The 20,904-nt window shown below is 40.4% G+C and overlaps 1 protein-coding gene across 3 annotated transcripts in view; it reads right to left on the reverse strand.

Annotated features, from left to right (window-relative positions):
• Positions 1-20,904, reverse strand: part of ATP6AP1 (ATPase H+ transporting accessory protein 1) — a 94,163-nt gene that overhangs the window by 6,775 nt on the left and 66,484 nt on the right. For all 3 annotated transcript variants that reach the window (XM_027825592.3, XM_037888982.2, XM_037888980.2), the window contains 3 exons: positions 13,782-14,023; positions 13,041-13,094; positions 1,747-1,984 (listed from right to left, as the gene is read on the reverse strand). In XM_027825592.3, coding sequence (XP_027681393.2) covers positions 1,747-1,984; positions 13,041-13,094; positions 13,782-14,023 — 534 coding nt within the window. The remainder of the gene's footprint in view (positions 1-1,746; positions 1,985-13,040; positions 13,095-13,781; positions 14,024-20,904) is intronic.

Here is a 20,904-nt window from a genome sequence, read left to right on the forward strand (position 1 = left end):
TTTAAAAACAACAAAGAGCTTTCATTTAGTAGATTATACAGACAGCATTAAAGGGAAAGGAGGAAGCATTTGGTAAAAGGAACCTCAAAATTCTAGAACAGTCATTCCCACCATTGATCTATACACTGGTGCTGGTACTTCAGCCATCTGTGACTGGTACAGAGTAATGACCAGATTCTGTGCTGGACTCTGGACTGCAGTCATTGCTCACCTCCCTAAGAACTGTGCTTTTAGTGGTGCTTGAGCACTCTGAACCCTAATCTTCTGAAAAGACCTATACTGGAATCGTCAGAGCTTCACTGGATATCAGAGAGAATACAGTGAGAGGATGGAGGGGCACTGGTTGTTCCAGACAAGTCAAACAGTTGCCCAAAGAGTTTGGGAATGACTAGCCTAGAAACCACAAGCTGAGAAAACTGCAAAGGGTACGGCGCATTCACCCGCTTGGGAACTGGGTCTTCTTCATTCACTACAGCCTACTGGGGAACAGCATCTAGTGACCTTCTGAACCAGGCTTTCTGTTGTAGGGGAAGATTTGGGGCTTGCACAAAAGGAGAAGAAAGAGGGGCCTGGACATTGCTGTGATAATTTGTGTGGAACTCTGAGTGAAGTCATAACCCAGTGGCGGGGCATTAACCTCATCACACACCCCTGCTGGGGCTATCAAACCGAGAGTCAAGTTTTACCACATCATAGAAGAGACTGTTGCCATTTAAAGTGGGGTTTTGTATATGTGTATACATCTAGAGTACATAGGTTAGTATGTCTTTTCACCTGGGTATAGGAAATAGCATAATGATTGCTTTAATATATTTTAAAACCTTTCAACTCTTCAGTATATTTTGAAACCTGCTACCACAAGTTCTCTCCCACTTTTAGCTGTTTCTGAGACAGATACAGCTATTTTGTTTGATTTGGTGTTTTATGTGTGTGCCCTTTGAAACAGTTTAGGTCAAGATAAAGCTACTACCCCAGTTAGGGGTATGTTACTTATTAGGAGTCCCTCTGGTAACTGGGTGGGAATACTCAACCTCACAGATGGATCTGACATCGGTAAGAGCAGCAACTAGGGAGGAGGTACTGTGACAAGAGGGTGAGGCAATTTGGAAGCTCCCTTGCTATAGTTTCCAGTGTTCAGGCTCAGTCCCGGGGTCTCACTAGCATATGTGACATCCCTCAAGAGGGAGGGTAATTGGGTTGCAGCCTTAAAGCCAATCCCAGAGTGTTCTGGGGACCCAGAAGGCAAGGGGGTGCTGGTATAGCCTTGCTAGATAGACCAGGGTGAAGGAAGTCTCCTGGAATTACTCATGTCCCACTCTTTCCCACAGGTGGGGAACTACATTCACCTGTACCCCTGAGTAAAGCTGGGGGCAGTGAGAGAGTGGTTGCTTCTTGTCCCATCGAGATAACATAGGTTGGGATAGGGTCCCATTTTACAATATATCTTCTCCTATCCCCATTACCCTGATTGAGTATTGAGTACTGTCTATTGTTTTGGTTTTTTTCCTTTCTGTGGATGACTTTATAGTGATTTGTTTTTTTTCCAGTTGTTCTCATGTTATTGTTCAGAAGCTGCCTGCTCCCTCTTTCCCCTGTTGAACAGCACCCATAGTGGGCAAATAGCTTTCTCTTAATGTTTTTTTAGAGTTGAACAAAAAGTACAGGTGTTATGAAAATATGCTGTTCAACACATACTCTAGCAAGTAATCGTCCCTGGAATTGCCTCTGAAATGGCAGTGCACTCACTTGGAACTCTGAAAGGTAAACCTCCCAGCTCTTTGCTCCACTGTTGGCTGGAATCAGCTTTGCACCACAGAGACTGCTGGTCCCCACCAGCTGACAATGAAATGAATACTCCGCAGGAGCAGAAATGATGGAGACATTAAATCTAGCGACCACTTGGTTGTCATGTGCAATCTCAACAGAATCTAAAGTAAACCATTTTCGAGCAGAGCCTGCATAGAACTTGTTGGTCATTAGAAATCTAGAGAGAAGAAAAACAGAATAAATAGAGTCAAACTGACATAGAAAAAGTTATAATATTCATTGGTGTGCATGCTTAACCCACAGTAGAATCCAACAGGGACCATCACTTGAAGAAGAACAGATGGCAGACGAGATTAATCATCACTAGCTCTTTGCCTATGAGACTGCAGTTAGTATCTCCTCCTGCAGGAGGACTTGTCATGAGTGAAGTGACTTTGTGAATCTTGTTTTACCGCTTGTTACAGTTTTGTATAATAAGCAATGTTTTCGTAATTTGAATGAGCATTTATTGTTTCATTCTGCAAGGGACTGCTATAGTGCCGTATTTCATAAATTACTGGCAGTTTATAATCACTGATGCAGAAGCTGAAAGATTGTCAGCAGAACTGCATTATTTTGCAATAAATATTTTTATGGGATTTTTTAAATAAAAGTATTTTTATGAAGGATACAGACATGAAAACCACTTTGATTTATCATAGGAAACTGTTTCTTGGTTCAGATGACTAAATGACCATTTGAATGTTCAAATAGAATCTTAGAATATCAGGGTTGGAAGGCACCTCAGGAGGTCATCTAGTCCACCCCCCTGCTCAGACCAGGACCTAATCCCCAACTAAATCATCCCAGCCAGGGCTTTGTCAAGCCTGACCTTAAAAACCTCAAAGGAAGGAGATTCCACCACCTCACTAGGTAACACATTCCAGTTCTTCACCACCCTCCTAGTGAAATAGTGTTTCCTGATATCCAACCTTGACCTCCCTCACTGCAACTTGAGACCATTACTCCTTGTTCTGTCATCTGCCACCACTGAGAACAGCCTAGCTCCATCCTCTTTAGAACCCCCTTCAGGTAGTTGAAGGCTGCTATCAAATTCCCCCTCACTCTTCTCTTCTGCAGACTAAATAAGCCCAGTTCCTTCAGCCTCTCCTCATAAGTCGTGCTCCAGCCCCCTAATCATTTTTGTTGCCCTTTGCTGGACTCTTTCCAATTTTTCCACATCCTTCTTGTAGTGTGGGGACCAAAACTGGACACAGTACTCCAGATGAGGCCTCACCAATGCCGAATAGAGGGGAATGATCACGTCCCTCGATCTGCTGGCAATGCTCCTACTTATACAGCGCAAATTGCTGTTAGCCTTCTTGGCAACAAGGGCACACTGTTGATTCATATCCAGTTTCTCGTCCACCATAACCCCTAGGTCCTTTTCTGCAGAACTGCTGCCTAGCCACTCAGTCCCTACTCTGTAGCAGTGCATGGGATTCTTCCTTCCTAAGTGCAAGACTCTGTACCTGTCTTTGTTGAACCTCATCAGATTTCATTTGGCCCAATCCTCTAATTTGTCTAGGTCCCTCTGTATCCTATTCCTACCCTCCAGCGTATCTGCCACTCCTCCCAGTTTAGTGTCATCTGCAAACTTGCTGAGGGTGCAATCCACGCCATCTTCCAGATCATTAATGAAGATATTGAACAAAACCAGCCCCAGCACCGACCCTTGGGGCACTCCGCTAGATACCGGCTGCCAACTAGACATGGCAGCCTGAATTTATACCTGAATTTATACACGAAGGCACAATTCTCTCACTCTAGGTATGTTTATAACCCCCATCACTAAAATATGACCACCTTCAAAGTATTTTAAAATAGAAAAATATTGAGCTAGTATGGACATTTCCCTCCTTTGGTGGACCTGCAAATTTGTACCATGTTGCATTCAGGTAGTCCAGTTCTCTCATATTAAATATATTCTCTGTGTCAATTGTGTTGCTATTGGAGATTTCACACTTTTCTCCTTATTTTACCATGCTCAGTATTTTAATTCTACCTAGTTTAAATTAATGTTGTTTCCAGTAACTTGCAATCACAGAGTCCTTGGGGCTCTCCGCTGAGGGTGGCTATAAATTTGCGTATTCTAAGCTGTCTGCCCACCATGAATATTAGATGTGGACTTTGAAAATTTTAGGTGGTGTTTAGGTGCTGCTGCAATAAGTGCCAAACAAATCTATACAAATCTAAACAAATACAAGTTTAAACAAATACAAGTTACCAAAAAATCAAAAACAAAAAGCACATTCAAAATAAAATATGGGTAGGTAGTAATTTTTGTAGTAGATAAATAGGTAGCAAGTAAAATGGACACAACATATCAATTGTCTGACTAACAAAGATGATATGGCTGAAGTATCTATATGAGAGCCAAAAATAGTCCTTATTGTGAGCAGGAAACACCTTATTATAGTAGATTCACGTCATGAATAGGAATTGAATCCCTTCACAACATTTTTATTATTTGTTGTTCGTATTACAGTAGCACCTAGGGGTCCCAGTCACACACCAGGACCCCATTGTGCTAGGTGCTGTACAAGCACAGATTATCCTGAACTATGTAAGTCACTTATCTCAGGGCTGTAATCACTATTAATAGAGCAATTGTCCAATAAGAAGCCCCAAAAGACCAAACAGGGCCACAGCTTTCAACAAAACACACTATCAGTTTAATGAACACACAGTGCTTGAATTGTTAATTCTACATGACCAATACCAACACCAGCAATGACTAAGTAATATTTGTAAATGGGTAAAGGCTAATGGATCAACTTGACCACTCGGACATGGTCCTTCAAGGTATGCAACATCCTCTCCCACCCCCGAATGGCCAGCCAGTTCTGCTGGCCTGTGCATGAGTGAGGTTGCAGTCATGACTCTGCCTACTCACTGCTCCTCCTTACTACACCCCCTTTGGGTAATGTGTATCCCTACAGGAATAGCAAGGAAGCAGTCCCTGCACTCCTATGGGTACAGGTATTGCAATTCTGACCAGCCTTTGCACAGGCTGTGCATAAAATGGAACAAGTTTCTTATCCCTCTGCTACTGTTTGCTCCCACCCAAGGCTTGGCAGAATGTAGCTCTCCTTTAGGAGTCATAACTCAACAACCAAATGAACCAAAGTGATGCAGAATGGAGAGGAAGGGGAGGCTGTTTTATAGATATTTATATGGCTTTTGATGCAGTGCTTAGAAAATAGCATTGTTGGAATAAACAAGGTGAACAAATGGAACGTATTCCCAAGTCATGGAAGATAGTCCACAACAACTTCTGATTCTTGTAAACATGCACTATTATTTGTATTGCAATAGTGCTGAGAGGCCTGATAAAAGATTGGGACTGTTCAGACACATTTTAAGAGACAGGCAGGAAGCATCAAGATAATCAGCTTTGAAATATCAAGGTTTTTGTATAAACCAACAAAAATGTTTAGTTGCACTTAAAATAAACCAGTCTTACTTATAGCTTGGAGGATGACCATCTCTCAAGCTCCCAGATTAGTTTCCCAGTTCTAAATTCTGTCCTCTCTTAGGTTACCAGAAACCTTTCTTTACAAAGCTCCATGGAGTAGGCCGCCAGCTTCTGACTGAGGATTCTTGGCTCACTATCCCATCCCTTTAAACATGGGCAGCAGAAAACTTCAGTGAGGAATTAACGTCTTACCTTTTGGTGGTACACAAGGAAACTGTTCATAGTGGAAGACAGAGACACTTTAATACTTGATTCAAGGATTCAGTTAACATGGGGTTCTAATAATCATTAAAATATGGTTCTATTGGGAAAGTAGTAAACCACCTGTTTTGTCCCTCAGATTTCAGATCAGATTTTCTCAGCGTAAGGTTTTCCTAACTGCGAGTCTTGAAAACTCAATCCAGGATCTGAGTGTCAAGCTGAGTACTTTTTTCCATGCATCCATCACCTTTAATAACAATTCTGCTGGCCAAATTATGCCTCCACATTAACCTCCTTCAGCCCTAAGTGTCTTTGAACAAGTTGGAATTTAGTAAATAAGTCTATTTATGATCTACAAGAAGGAAGAGAACAAGTTTGACACTCATATCCTAGATTGAGTTTTCAGGACAAGCAGTTAGCCTCTGCGGGGCTCAGAGGAGTAAAATGAAATAATTCTCTTTTTGTCACTGAAGTGAGCAGATATGATTTTGAATATACACAGACCTTAAGAATTGTTGAGGTAGCATGTGCCATTTTACTTTGTGGCTTTTCAGAGAAAAACCACACTTTGAACTGTAAATAAAATTATCAGGAGAAACCATTCTCTTTAGTGGATGTCCCGTCCCTTTTTTATTGTCTGTCTCAATTTCTTCTTATGAGACTAGAGTCTCTCTCTTATGCAGTCTTGGAAGAGCAAAAAACTTCTTTTTAACAATGCCTAAATAAACATGCCCCAGATAATCCCATCATATTTGCTGTATGCTGAAGTTTAAAAGACCTTCTGAAATTCTCTAAATTCTGTGGTGGTCACCCCTCTTTCACTTATTGTTCTACCTGAGGCTGTTCAGATAGAGGGCATCAATGTTTTATTATATTGTTGCATGTTTCTATGAGTCCTTTTCTCACTGTATTAATAGCTCTTAGAGCCCCAGTGGAGGAGAATGTAAGCTTTGTAGTTTAATACCCTTTCTAATTCTATCCTATTTTCATGTACCTTAGATGGGGCTTGCTACTTTGTTTTCATGCTGCCAGCCAATAATTTCAGTTCTGCTTTCAATTATTTACTCTATCCAATTATTTTCTTCCCTTAGATTTCATCTTCTTAGGCCATCTCCTAAAATGTATCCCAAACTAATTTCAGGTGAGCTATGTCCTTATTTATATCATAGAATTTTTAAAGCCAAATTCTGGGCTGAGACACGTGCATGCAACTCCCACTTCACTGGCAGTTATTCACAAGCCTCCAAGATAGGATTCGGCTATAGGTTTCATAGTAACCTTTCAAGCACAGGCAGACCCAAGATAGTTCCAAAGAGGAGCTCTAAAGAAGGTGGAACTTGAGTGGAGGACAGTGGCTCATCCATTCCTGGCAGCTTGTGGGGCTCCTCTGCTGGAACTCCTGGTGTTTGGATCTCAACAGTATGGGGTAAGCATAAAACTGGGGAGAAGCCATTGTCAATACAATGCCCCTTATGGACCTTCCCGATTCACCGTTTAGAACATTTAAAGTGGGGTTTTTGTGCAAGACAATGGGTGTGCAGCCAATTAACCTCCTAGGAAGCTGTGCTGCTATAGGGGATAGGTCTGGATTCATGTAGCTGCACTTTGTTGTACCCATGGATGCTTAAGATCTGTGGGGTTTGCATGTCACAACCCCCTTCTGCTCAGTGACTCAGAAAGGAAGCCCTTGGAGGGAGACATTGAGGAAATTCTGTTAAGTGATCCCTTTAGGGTATCCTGTGGGCTTTCTCCTCTTCCATAGGTTCAATAAAGTGGTTGTCTCGTACAGGGCTGTGAACTTGTAGTATAAGTAAAGAACAAGGAAGCCTTAGGGCTTGTCTACACAGTGAGTTAGTGCGTGGCAATCCAGGATGTGAATCTACAGTACACTAGCTTGCCATGTACTAACTGGCCACCTGGACCCTGTTACTGTGCACTGCAAATTCAGGGGATCTAGTGCATGGTAGTAGAGTCCACACAACCAGTTGGTATGCAGCAAGCTAGTGCACTGTAGATCCATGTCCTGGCTTGCTGTGAACTAACTTGCCATGTAGACAAGACCTGAGTTCTAATCCTCAATTAGACACTTATTCTGTCACCTTGGGGAAGTAATTTAACCTTTCTTTCTAACCTTCCCTATCAGTGAAAAGGAATGATGATAATTACCTCACAGCATGTTCTGAGAAGTGCTTAGTTAATGTTAGTAAAGTATTTGAAGACAACAGATGGTAAGTACAGTACGTATAGTTAAGTGTTCCCATACTTATTAGGAAGGGTTTACATCTGCAGTTTAGCTATCTGATTAAATAGGAGCATGATCTAAGAGAACCACTGGGAGCATGTCTGCCTCCTTTATGGCAGGCTCTAAGAACACAAAAACATATTCTAGACTGAGGGAGAAAACATGCTCCTATACTGGATGTTCTTCAGACAGCGTTAATTTACACTAAAATCTTTCCAAGTTGCTTTACATTTCTTCTTCTCTAGATGAATCTGGGATTCATGGTCATATTAAAGTTATCTCCAAATAATTAATAAAAAGGACTGATTTTAGCAAACAGATGACTACACATAGGTCTGAATAATCCTCATTAAGTCCATATGCATGTATTAATGTCACATTTCATCTTCTTATCCACCTCCATTGAAATCTGACATTAACTTTTCACATTCCAGAGTCTTCTGTTTCTATATTAGCATTCCCCTGGGTTTGGATTAACTGTTGTGAGGTCTAACAAAACTGCCTCTCCCCCGACAAACAGTCTTTTAAAACTTTAATTCTCTTCAGTTCAATTAATTTTCTGTGTTGCTGACATAATATCAGTCCAGGTATGTCTTTTAAATGCTTTAAGATTTATAGTATTTTCTAGGAATCTTTACCCCCTATATATTCTACGAAACATATGGTTATGCTCGGGGTTGAATGAAACCTTGTTGAAGTTGATGGGTTTGACTCTTGCCCTTCATTCAGGATAACTGTAAGAAGCAGTTAGGCGCCTATATGGAATAGGATAGCTGAAACAATAGGAACCACCACCTAAAATACAGGCCACATACAAGGCTAGTCAGAAACTGAGCTTTGTGGGTGGAAGCTAAATGCAAATGCAGGGGGCTGGGCATTGTTTTGGGTGGAGGGTGTGTGTGTGTGTGTGAGGGCTACAGAGAGGGTGTGCGCATATGTACATGCAACAAGCTGCCAAAGAATAGGCAGACAGAAGTGGCAGAAACAACACAGAAGCGCACAGAGAAGAGAAGCATCAGAAACAGCCAAAGAAGTGTTTGTAGCATTAACCTGAGAAAAAGCCAAGAGACAGGTTTTGGGTAAAGTTCTGGCTTGAAAGTGGTTTGGAACTGAGAGCAAATAAACTGTCTCCTGAGACTGGGAGTGGCTAAGTCATTATGCAAGGTAACCTATTTCCCCTAGTTTTCCCCACCCCCCCCAGACATTCTTGTTAAACCCTGGATTTGTGCTGGAAATGTCCCACCTTGATTATCATACACATTGTAAGGAGAGTGATCACTTTAGATAAGCTATTACCAACAGGAGAGTGGGTCTCGGGGGGGGGGGGGGGGGGGGGGGGGGGGGTTGGGGGGGGAGAAAAACTGGATTTGTGCTGGAAATGGCCCAACTTGATTATCATACACATTGTAAGGAGAGTGATCACTTTAGATAAGCTATTACCAGCAGGAGAGTGGGGTGGGGGGAGAGAAAACCTTTTGTAGTGGTAAACACCCATTTTTTCATGCTTTGTGTGTATAAAAAGTTCTTCTATACTTTCCACAGTATGCATCCGATGAAGTGAGCTGTAGCTCACGAAAGCTTATGCTCAAATAAATTGGTTAGTCTCTAAGGTGCCACAAGTACTCCTTTTCTTTTTGTCTCCTGTTATTTGCTTTTCATTGTGTTTGGGGAAACAGCCCTTTGTACATTCCTTGTAAATAAACAGGATTGAATCAAAGAAATACCTGATTCCATCATTAATTTCTCCTCCTAACAGAAACAACCTACAAGACCCCATATACTGGGTAATCAGTTGGGTCAAAATGGGAACAATTTTAACTAAAATAATCTCCCCTGTGCTATATTCCCCCTTACAAACATCTTTTTTTAAAACAAAACATGTCATATTATTGCTATGAACTATCACCTATCATGATTGCTATCAACTATCATGATGACTGCACACTCCTCTCTATATCCTGGACATTTCCCCTTCCTTTTAAACTCACATCTCTGACTGCCTCTATGACACATCTCCTTCTGGATGTGTTTCTGCCAATCTGAATTTAATGTGTCAAAAATGGAACTCAATTTACCTTCCAAAACGTCTCCATTTTTTCCCTTCTCTGTAACCCTCGGCAAAACCCCAATTCACCCAGGTTCAGAATTTGCTGCCATTTTCTTCTCTATTCCCACTTACAAAAACCTTGTTCAAACCCTGATACTCTCCGACCTTAACTATAGCAAGTTTCTTCTCTTTGGCTTCCCTAACCTCTTCCTAGTCTTCCTCTGTCTTTCCCTCTTCAACCCATCCAAAACACATCTGCAAAAATCACCTGTCTTGTCTGCTGCTACAGCCACTTTCAAATTTACATTCAATTTAAGCACCTTGTCTGTAAGGCACTGTACAATCTAGCTCCTGCATACTCCTCTGCTCTTATCTCTCTTTGCACCCCTGAGCTACAGAACTCCATGGGAGTTAGAGAATCGTAGAAATTTGGGTTCAAAGGACCCTCAAGAGGTCATCTAGTTCATCCCCTCCATTCTGAGGCAGGACCACATATACCAAGACCATCCTTGACAGGTGTTTGTCTAACCTATTCTTAACCTCCCATAATGGGGATTCCACAATATCTCTAAATATCCTTATAGTTAGGAAAAATGTTCTAATATCTAACCTAAAATCTTCCTTGCATCAGATTAAGTTGATTATTTCTTGTCCTACCTTCTGTTGCTATGACTGATCACTATCCTCTTTGTAACAGCCTGTAACATATTTGAAGACTTATTGGATCCTCTCTTGGTCTTCTCCTCTCAAGACTAAACTCACCCAGTTTCCCTCATAGGTCACATTATCTAAACCTTTTATTACAATGGTGCCCAAACTTTTAGTTTGGCACCCCGCTTTACCAGTAATGGAAAGCGTCCATGGGTCTCCCCCAGGGCTGGGAGCGGAGTTGTGGCTGGGTGGGGGCTGCAGCCAGGAACCAGGAGCCATGGCCAGAAGGCAGGGGCTGAGAGTGGGAGCCGGCAGCCTGCCATGCCCTCCCTCCCGGAATTCCTCTGCGCCCTCTAGGGTGGCATGCCCCACAGTTTAGGGGCCACTGTTTTATCATTTTTGTCATTCTCCTCTTGAGTCTCTCCAATTTTCCCCACATCTTTCTTAAAATGTGGTAGCCACAACTGGACACTGTGCTCCAGCTGAGGACTCACCAGTGCTGAGCAGAGCAGAATAATTACCTCCCATTTGTTACATATGACACTTTTTTTAATACACCGCAGAATGATGTTAGCCTTTTGCATAACTGCAACACGTTGTTGACCCATATTCAATTTGTGATCCACTACAACCCCTGGATCCCTTTTTGCAGTATTTCTGCTTTGCCAGTTATTCCCCATTTTATATCAGTGCATTTGATTTTCTTCTTTCCAAAGTGTCGTACTTTGCTCTTGTCTGTATTGAATTTCATCTTGATTTCAGACCAATTCTCCAATATATCAAGGTCATTTTGAATTCTAATCTAGTCCTCCAAATGCTTGCAACCCCTCATCTTGGTGTCTTCTGCAAACTTTATAAGCATACTGTCCAGTCCATTATCCTAGTCATTAATAAAAATGGAATAGTCCTGGATCCAGGGCAGATGGTACCCCTGTGTGACCCCTCTAGATACATCCTCCCAGCTCAACTGTGAACCATTGACAACTACCCTTTGAGTATCGTCTCTCTACTACTACACTTTGTAATGGTTTCATCTAAGCCACATTTCTCTAGTTTGCTTAGTTTGAAGGCAGTGTTAGTAAATATTAACCTTTTATTATTTTTGTATGTTAAACTCTTATAATTCTTTGCATGTGACTACATTCCTGGAATCATCACTGTATTAGCCAAAAGTGTATCTGAATTTTAAAACTTCATAGTGTTCATTCTGAAACTGAGCTAGTGTCTGATCAAATGAAAGAATGTGTACAATTTTCTACCAGTACTGATGTTCAGGAAGGGGATTCCTGTAAACTAATAAGGATGTCTATCACCACAAAAGTATGTTATAATAAATAAGACTAGGTAATTGATACGGGATTATTATAATTCTATTATGTTCTGTGCTTGATAAGCAACATTTGTTATCATAGATGTTTTCTGTGATTTATGAAATAGTGACCCATTGAAATATGTTTTTAACTCATTAGAAAGGCTTGTTCAAACAGGTGTTCTTACAGATAACAACTGGGTTAGAAATCCCTTTAAGTTGATCAGTCAGGTAAATTAAGGTACCAAAGAAGAAATTTCATAAGTAATTAGGTAAAATAAGATATCAAAAACAAAACATAGTGAAATCAGTTGTGGGAAAGTAACTTTTCCCTCCCCACAAAGGAACTTCTTTGTCTCACATCCTATAAAAGGTGAGAGGCTTGAGGAGTTAGACTGGGAATGAGCAAACTGCCAGCATTCCACTTCTTACAGAAGAAAGAATGGGGTGACACCTTTCCATCATTCATAGAAGGTGGTAAATATACTTTCTTTCTGTACTCTGTATAGAGCTGAATTAATTTTTGACTAATAATCTGTTAAAATAATTCCAACTGAGCCAGTTATTTGACATCATGAATAATTATTACATTTAAATATGCAACAGCAGTCACCCCCTCACAGAAGATGTTCAGCACCTTGCAGCCCTGGGCCATTAGACTGTAAATTCCGTTACTGACTTCTTTTGTTTCATTTTGCGAAACACTGAATACACCGATAGTGCTCACTGAATAATAAGCAAGCACAGCGATGGATATGGAACTACTGTTTAGATGTTAGACTTACTTACACATCACTATCCTTACTATATTTATTCTGGCTTGCGGAATGGTCCTACAATGGATATGATTAAGTAAATGATTCATAAACCCAAGATCAGCATGGGAAATGGGTACACTTTTGACACTGCTAGCAATAGGAGACTTCATGTGCCAATGTCCTATGAACATAATTGTTTTGCTACACTTTTTTTTTTAATTAAGAGAAGACCTTATCTGTGGACATCAAAAAGGCTTATGGATCTTTAAAGTTACACGTGCATCCTACACTATATATAAGGGTCTATCCTATTGGTTCATGATTCTTCCATGCATTGTAAAAAGAGTCAGCACAGAGAAACAAAAACTGGTTAACTTATAACATTTTTGAAAGATATCATCATAACTCTATGACCCATTATAACCTTATTTCAGAACAGAAATAGTGAATTAAAAAAATGGTATTTGCACTTGATCCTCTTCTGTTTATGTACTAATTTACAGATATTCCTCAAGTAGAAAGATTTTATGAATAAACCATAAAGATACCTTATTTTTAGGTTGTTGATTCCATCCACTAACCCAGTATAGTTCAACAACAACCTGCAAATAAAGAAATATTTTAAATGTTACAGTGTGTCAGTTTAAATTAGGGCATTGCAACTTCTTAAAATCAAACTCAATTTTCCAAACCAATAGATAACTACAAAGAAATTACACAGCAAAAAGATAAAGTAAACTGGACAAATATGACAAACATTTCAAACAGAAATGCTTCATCTCCCCCCAGCGAGTGCTTTAAAGGAATGGAAAACAGAGAATGCAATGACAAGAGACCTTGTTCTATGAACATACTCACAGCTGGATTAATACCACGTATTGGCACGGCTTCACCGTTGGGAAATCTTACAATGAAATTGCTGTCTCACTAATGCTACTGGAGGTTTCAATGGTTGTAGAAGAGAGACAAGGTGCTAACAGAAGATGAGATACAGCAGCTCAGAGGCACTGAGGAAAGTAAAGATAACTATTCTAGCCAAAACTCATTTTAACTCTACTCTCATAAGCAAACAAGGAAAAACAGTAAAAGGAAAACAGTCATAAAAAACAGAAACCAAGATTAAATGATTCCTGTGGTGTTGCCTCTGTCATTTTCCTACAAGAAAATGAAACTTGGGGTATTTATCCAAGGTGGTTTATTAAATTAGCATTAGCCTTTTGAAATTTCACTACTTCTGATTAGCTGTTAGAATCACATCATTTTATGATATGGATCTTTGTCCCACTTACGTTGCATTGGTGGCTGAACAAACAGATGAACTGAAGTCCACCTTACGGGACACAAATGTTAAATTTGTCAAATCCACATGAACTGATTTGTTGGCTGTGAGGCTGAAATTACTGGCATAAAAGAGGATGCATGTGTTAGTTCCATTGGTCACATTCAGTGGATAGTATTCATCTGTCACTTTTGCTTCAGTGGCCATGAGTCGCCGTCTTGATTCCAACACTACATCGGGTCTTCTGGGAATCTGGGATAACAGCACATTACAATTAAATTACTAAACAAAAAGAAAATCGGGACTAGAACACAGAACTTTTCAGCACTATATTGTCAGTTTGAATTCCGCTCAGGATTGCAATCACCAACAGTTATTAATATCTTATGGCTGTTCACCAACCTCATTTCATATAGACCACTGGTTTTAAGACCAGTTTCCAGTGGGCCGGTATCCACATCACAAAACCAGTCCCACTAACTAGCTCGGCAACCTTGTGACAGTTTTAGCAACAGAAGACTACATGGACATGGAGCCTACCCTGTCCTTTCACCTCTCCAGGTGGCTTTTCCAGGTCAGTGTTGAGTTTCCAGCACAGTGGCTGGGCATTGTGGGGAAGTTTGTGCTGTCACTGCCCATTGCTATACCTGATGTGCGTAAAGAGAGAACTCCACTCTCAGGCACTGCTGATTGAGAACGTTTCATGAATCCTAGTTCACACTGCTGAAAACTTTTAAAATAATGATAAACAACAACTGATGAAGGGGTGCAAAAAAACCCACAACCCAGCATAGTGAAAAAAGAAGAATGGCTACATTCTATGGTCTCCACCAGCCTTGGAATAGTAGTGTCCTTAGGGGGATTACCTGGGAGAATGAATTGATTTTTTTAAAATGTTGATATAAATTCAGTTTTTTCTCTTATAGAACGGCAAACAAATTTCAGTTAGCCAGGCTGAAGAGATGGGTTTTTCTGGGTTTTTTTTTTTTTTTTGGCATGCCATTAGTTTAAAAATTGCTTAAATTTTATATTTTTTGTTTTAAAAGCAGGCTATTAAATCAATGTGGATTAGGCTCCTCTAATATTTTCTGGAAAAATAATTTTTAAAATGTCCAGGGGGGCAAGATGTTGAGGTTTGATAGTATATATGTTCACTGCACATGTACTGCACTAGCTCCTTAGCAAGAGGCTTCCCAGGATTCCATTTGATAGATAACATATTCTAAGAAGTGTGCCATAGGCATCCTGGGTGAAATCCTGGCCCCGCTGAAGTCAGTGGCAAAGCTTCCATTGACTTCAATGGGGCTATGATTTCATTCCTTCTTTTTAGGCACTCAGACAATACTCTACATCAGCATTTCTCAAACTGTGGGTTAAGACCCCAAAATGGGTCATGACCCAATTTTAATGGGGTCGCCAAGGCTGGCTTAGACTCGCTGAGGTCCAGAGTCAAAGCCCAAGCCAGAGAGCTTCAGCCCTGGGTGGCGGGGCTAAGGTTACAGGTTGAAGCTCTTGGGTTTCAGCTTTGGCCACCCGGCCGGGGGCAATGGGGCTTTGCCCCTCCCCTCTTCCCCCCAGGGGTCAGAGCTTAGGCGGGCTCAGGTTTCAGTCTCCCCTCCTGGGGTCCTGTTGTATTTTTGTTGTCAGAATAATACAGAGTACTGGCTTTTAAAATATAACACTGATCCTTTTTGATCAGAGCAGCTAGTTCAGGGCCATGGGGATGTTCCAGATGGAAGTAGAAATTGCAGGAGTCTGGTATTCTTTGATGTATTGTTTATTCCTTGTTTATTTACAAGGAATGTACAAACTCTGAATGCAGGAGGACCCAAGAACAAAAAGAGCAGTTACTTAGTTTACAACCCCAAGCCTTGTTAGCCAACAGACCCAAAAGTTCATTGACTAGCTTCTTCCAGCATCACATTGTTCTTACCTGTTACTGCTTGGCGTTCTTGCTTTTTGCCTCTCCCTCTCTGTTTCTGTGCTTTCTGCCCTCTCTCTCTCTCTCTCTCACTCAGACACACATACCTGGTCACATGCTCAGTGGAACCTCCCACCCTGCCCGCATGGCAATAGCTTCTAGACAGACACTATTAGGCCTTGTTTTAGGTGCAGCTCCTTAAGTGTTTCTTAAAACTATCTTAAGTGAAGGGTGCATTAACACATCAGTTTGAATGAGGTTTTATCTCACCCCATAACATTTCACCCAGCTCATAATAATGTACAGTATTAACCCACATATTTTAAATGAAGAAATATATCTCCCCTAAAGAAGAGGAAAATATTCAGTTTTAATATAAAACTTTAAATCTGTCCCTAGGCTCCTCCCCCCAAAATGTAATTATTTTATTTTTGTATTGAGAAAAAGATCTAAAGACTAAATTGTATTTTGTCTAACAATTGACTGCACATTATGGGAGAATGGGCCCAGCATATCACCTAAAGAGGGTTTTTAAAACCACTTGCTAATAACTGAAAACAAGACTATAGGAGACAATGACTAAGCTATGGGGATTAGTTGAGTATGTTTGGAAAAAATATAAATGATACATTTTCAGCAGACTAAAGCTTTATTTCCACTGCTGTACTGCCAATACTTTAACCAGGGGATCTCAGAGAGATTTTCCCCTTTATCCTCTGAAAAAGCCCATATATCAAAGGTGCATTTGCCTGCAGAATCTATCAGTTTGTTTCCCTATATCATGCCCAAGAAAAGAGACAACACCACTTGGCAAACAAACATATTTTAAATGCACTTTGCCGGAATGCTTACACTTTGTTGTTGAAAATAGAGACAATATATTGATCGTATAGCACAGCATTCAAGTGTTTGTGCTATTTAAAGGAGGGCAGAACAAATAATTTGTAGGGAAACCTGGAGGTGCCCTGTCTTGGGAAAGACTCAAAAATACCTATTCTTACGTAATATATTTATGAGCCCCAGGGATAAGTCATCTGTGACAGGAATGATTTAGCAGGACTGAAAGAGGGAATTCATTCCTTCAGAGGCAAGGAAATCAACCCAACCTTTCCTTCAAGCTGATGCTGGAATTTTAAACAAAGGGCCCCTCCAGAAAATCACTACCTATTTCTATTTCAAACATGCATTTATTGTTCCTTTGTTTTTTAATTTTATGATGTATCCCCTGCTGCAACGAACATGAGTTTCTCTGGTTACAACCATCCTACCCAAACTATACATTTAATGATAACTACAAACAACAAAATCCTTACTTGGAAAATTGGTTAAGATTATATTGTATTCTCTTAAATGAAATTTAGTCTCCATGTTCTAAATCTTTAAAGGATATTATTATTTTTCTTACCCTTTATCTTTCTGTTGGGCTTATCAATAACAATTCTGATCTCACATGCACAGTGAACAATCACTGTAGCTGACTGAACAAGGCGTATAATGAAAGGGATGCACTTTGCATCATCTTAGATCAAAATTGGGCTGACCTGGTAGAACTGAGTGTGGACTAAAAGTAAGAAAGGACCCAATTCTTCCCTTTGATCTGCATTGTTTGACTCCTAATTCAGAATAATTTGTGCTTTTTTTAAAAGGAAGAAAGAGCCTCCAAAGAGAACATTTGACCCACTGACATTCCTCTCTCCTTCAGAATGGAGCAGATCCTCAGATCCACATAACTGGTATTTTTCTGGTGGCTCTTCCAAAAGAGTGTGGTTCATAGAGCTAGGGCAATGGGGTCCTGATCTATGATTAGGGCTCCTAGGCACTGTGGTGCTACAAATAAATAATCAAAACAGAGATTTTGGGCCAAAATGATTTTTTACACTTGTATACGTGCAAGAGAATACAACAGAATGGAAACTACTTATAATAAATGTAAAGAAGAAGTACAAAAATAGTGGGGAAATAGTTATATAAGAAGATTCAAGGATTGTCACTGTGTGTGTCACTTTTTGAAGCCCAAAATGTCTGAGTCAGTGAGGAGCAATGGAAACAGCTACAAGCATGGTGGAGGGCTCTTTTGGTTCAGAATATCAGCAGATTGAATCATCACTGGGATTTGCAGGCTGTTACCATCCAGTTTTTAAATTCTCAGCCATTTGACTTTACAAATTACACCTGTGCAGTTTATAGCTGCAGTTAGTCATATCTAATACCATGCCAAGGGTCCTAGCCCATTATGATCTCAGAGATAACCAATTACTACCCTTACTCAACAGCTAATTTCCATGCAGCCGTTTCATTTGGTTATCTGAGGGAGATTGCACAGATCAAGGATTACTTGGCTCAGCTGCAACGCCCAAGCAACAGCACAGGCTTTCAGCTACTAGTACAATAAACAATTGTAACAGGATAAAAATTCTCCATTGTATCGAAGGATGGGGGTTTTCTGAGTATTTGTCCAAAAGGCGATGCTGCTTTTTCTTCCCCAAACATAAGTTTCTCCATATTCTTTTTTCTTTGGCTGTTTTATGGCCCACATAACAATGGCAATGAGAAAAGGTCCTGGTGGCACCGGAATGAATATGACACAAATGAAGAAATGGCTTATAAAGTGAGAGTTAGCAATGGACTGGTCCTTTCACTGTTCGTCCTCTGGACTAGATTCTTGGCCACCCCTCTGACTAAGTTGTCCTGCCATACCCCCGGAACTTCTGCACAAGGGCTGACCAGAATTCCAGTGGGAAACGTAGTCCCTGCTCCCTCTCCCAGCAGTACACACTACAATATTGTATTTATTCATTAATTTATTTAACATTTTGGCATCCAGAAAAGTATTTAATTGTAATAGTAGTTATTGTAAGAGCCATAACTTAAGGTTGAGATTTCTCAAAGCTAAAGAGGGGATTTAGCCCTATAGAGTTCCCATGGAAATTAATAGAACTTGCATGGTTAAATCCCAGAGTCAGCTTGAAAATCTCAACCTGAGATCTTCCAGTTTGTGTGGGTTATAAAAAAGAGGCATTGTGGATCTGAGACTAATCGCATCCTAAATGATCTGCACTCACGTGTTTTATCAGACCCATCGTTGATACCAGAATCCAGTCTCTTCAAATAGGGGCAGAAGTATTCTGTTTTCCTTCTGAACTGACCCTCTGGAATGTAGGCAGGACTAGGAGCAACCAAAATGCTATTTTACGGGAATGCAGGCTAGGGAGAAACATGTATTGTGTGTGGATTTAGGTCACTTTAGAAATTCAGGCTTTAGAAAATCAAGGTGAAAGTGTATTGCACAATTTGACTAAGCTGTTTCCACTCTGGGGCCAAATCCTAGTCCTTACTCAGGCAACACTTGCAGTGGCTTCAATGGGTGCTTTGCCTGAGTGAAGACCGCAATTTTTAGCCCTAATTACCATTGTGTGAGGAATACAACCCCCCCCCCAAATTATATTGCACTGATGTTTTCTGTGTCCAGTGAAGTAATAACTAGAGATCCAGTTCTGAATTAGACAACCAGAAGGAAGTACCTGGTTAAAATCCCACATAATTAGATCCTCTGCATGACTCATGTACTGTATAGTTTAAATACTGACAATACTTAGCACAAATGTGCACTTGGAAATTCCATCTGTAATGATACACACACACAGTCATCAGAATACAGTGGTGTGTAGGAATTCACTGACACATGGCACTTCAGTGAGTGCAAGGATCCTCAAGAGGAAAATTTGTACCAAAGAATGCTTCACTCATGCTTCACTCAGCAATCTGTGTGGATCTGTGACACAGTTGTACATTGTAGGGCAGTAGAACTGAGTGCATTCACCAGAAGAAGGAGAGAGAATTGAGGCAGCAATCCTATTTACAAGTGCACAGCAGGAAATGTATTTTCAAAATAGGATTTAGTTTCACTTGCTGAAATTGGAATTTCACTTTAGCTCCTCACACAGATGAAATGAAATGTTCAGAAAATGTACTGCTTTTGAGTACTCTTCACATTCATAGCTGCTTTAAGCACAGTTGGTAATAAATCATTAGAAGGTTACTTGCTAGCATTGTGAAGTGGATCATACATACTTTATTTCATATCTGTGTAAAGCAGCTGTAATAACTGCAGTTGCAATGAATTCATGTCACTTTGCCTGGCAGACTCTCAGGATGAGGCAGTTCTCTCTCTTTCCTCATCCTTACCTACCACTCTCATCACACTCTATCCCCTGTTCTTCCTATATATGTTTAGACAAGTCACTCAGGGCAAAAAAATTGGTCTTCTTAAGCAGGTATCCTGGATGGGGGGAGAGGGAAAAGGGGGGGAAGCGTGTGCATACACCTGCAAAGAAGCAGGGAAGAATGTGGACCTAGTATTCCCTTAATCGCTAGTCAAGAGGCCTGACTAATGCTTGCTTCAGTGCTCCAAAAAGACATGGGCAGATCACCTGCTGACATTACCATACTTCCATTCCCCATATCGACCCCAAACACATACACTCCCATGAACGAACAAAATGGCTCAGGGACCTTTGCTCAGCATCTATTCTGCTCCCATGCTCCTAGAACCCTCACATTATTAAGGCTAGAATTTTGATTTTAACACCTAAGTTTCAGCAACCAGAAATAGGTGGAACAATACAGAATATGAGGCAATGGCTGTAAAGCACTTTGAGATCTTCAGATGGAAAAATGCAAGTAACGATATGGTGGCTGTTTAGTGGCCTGTATGAAATGAGTTTGGAGTGTCAGCCCACTTTTCTACAGATTGGTGTGCACATCACAGAAACTTCAAGGGTGCAAGGGTTCACCTCAGCAGATCTTTTTGCAGAATGGGGCCTATGAAATTTCTTTACAGTGGCTTGCAATGAATTGCAGAACTCCCCTCAATTTTTTCAAGAAAAATTCTGAAATTTCCTATTATTTTCTCCCTACAATATTCAGTTTTGCAAAGAAACTGAAGGCTTAAATCTCAGTCATCCTGTACAGTTTAGCCATAAGTTGATCAGAGTTTTGCAACTGACTTTAATGGAACCAGGATTGGACCGTCTCAAAAAAAAAAAAAAAAAAGCTTGCTTTGAGGAACTGAATAATGTTAAGGATGCATTTTGTGAGGAGGTTGTTTTTTCCTACATTTCCCAACTTAAATTACATTTCGGACAAACAGAACAAACAAATATAAACTATTCCACTCAAAACAGATAGCGTTTTGGTTTTCTACCAGATTTTT

Source organism: Chelonia mydas, chromosome 1 (genome assembly GCF_015237465.2).
Source record: "Chelonia mydas isolate rCheMyd1 chromosome 1, rCheMyd1.pri.v2, whole genome shotgun sequence".
Classification (NCBI taxonomy): Eukaryota; Metazoa; Chordata; order Testudines; family Cheloniidae; genus Chelonia; species Chelonia mydas.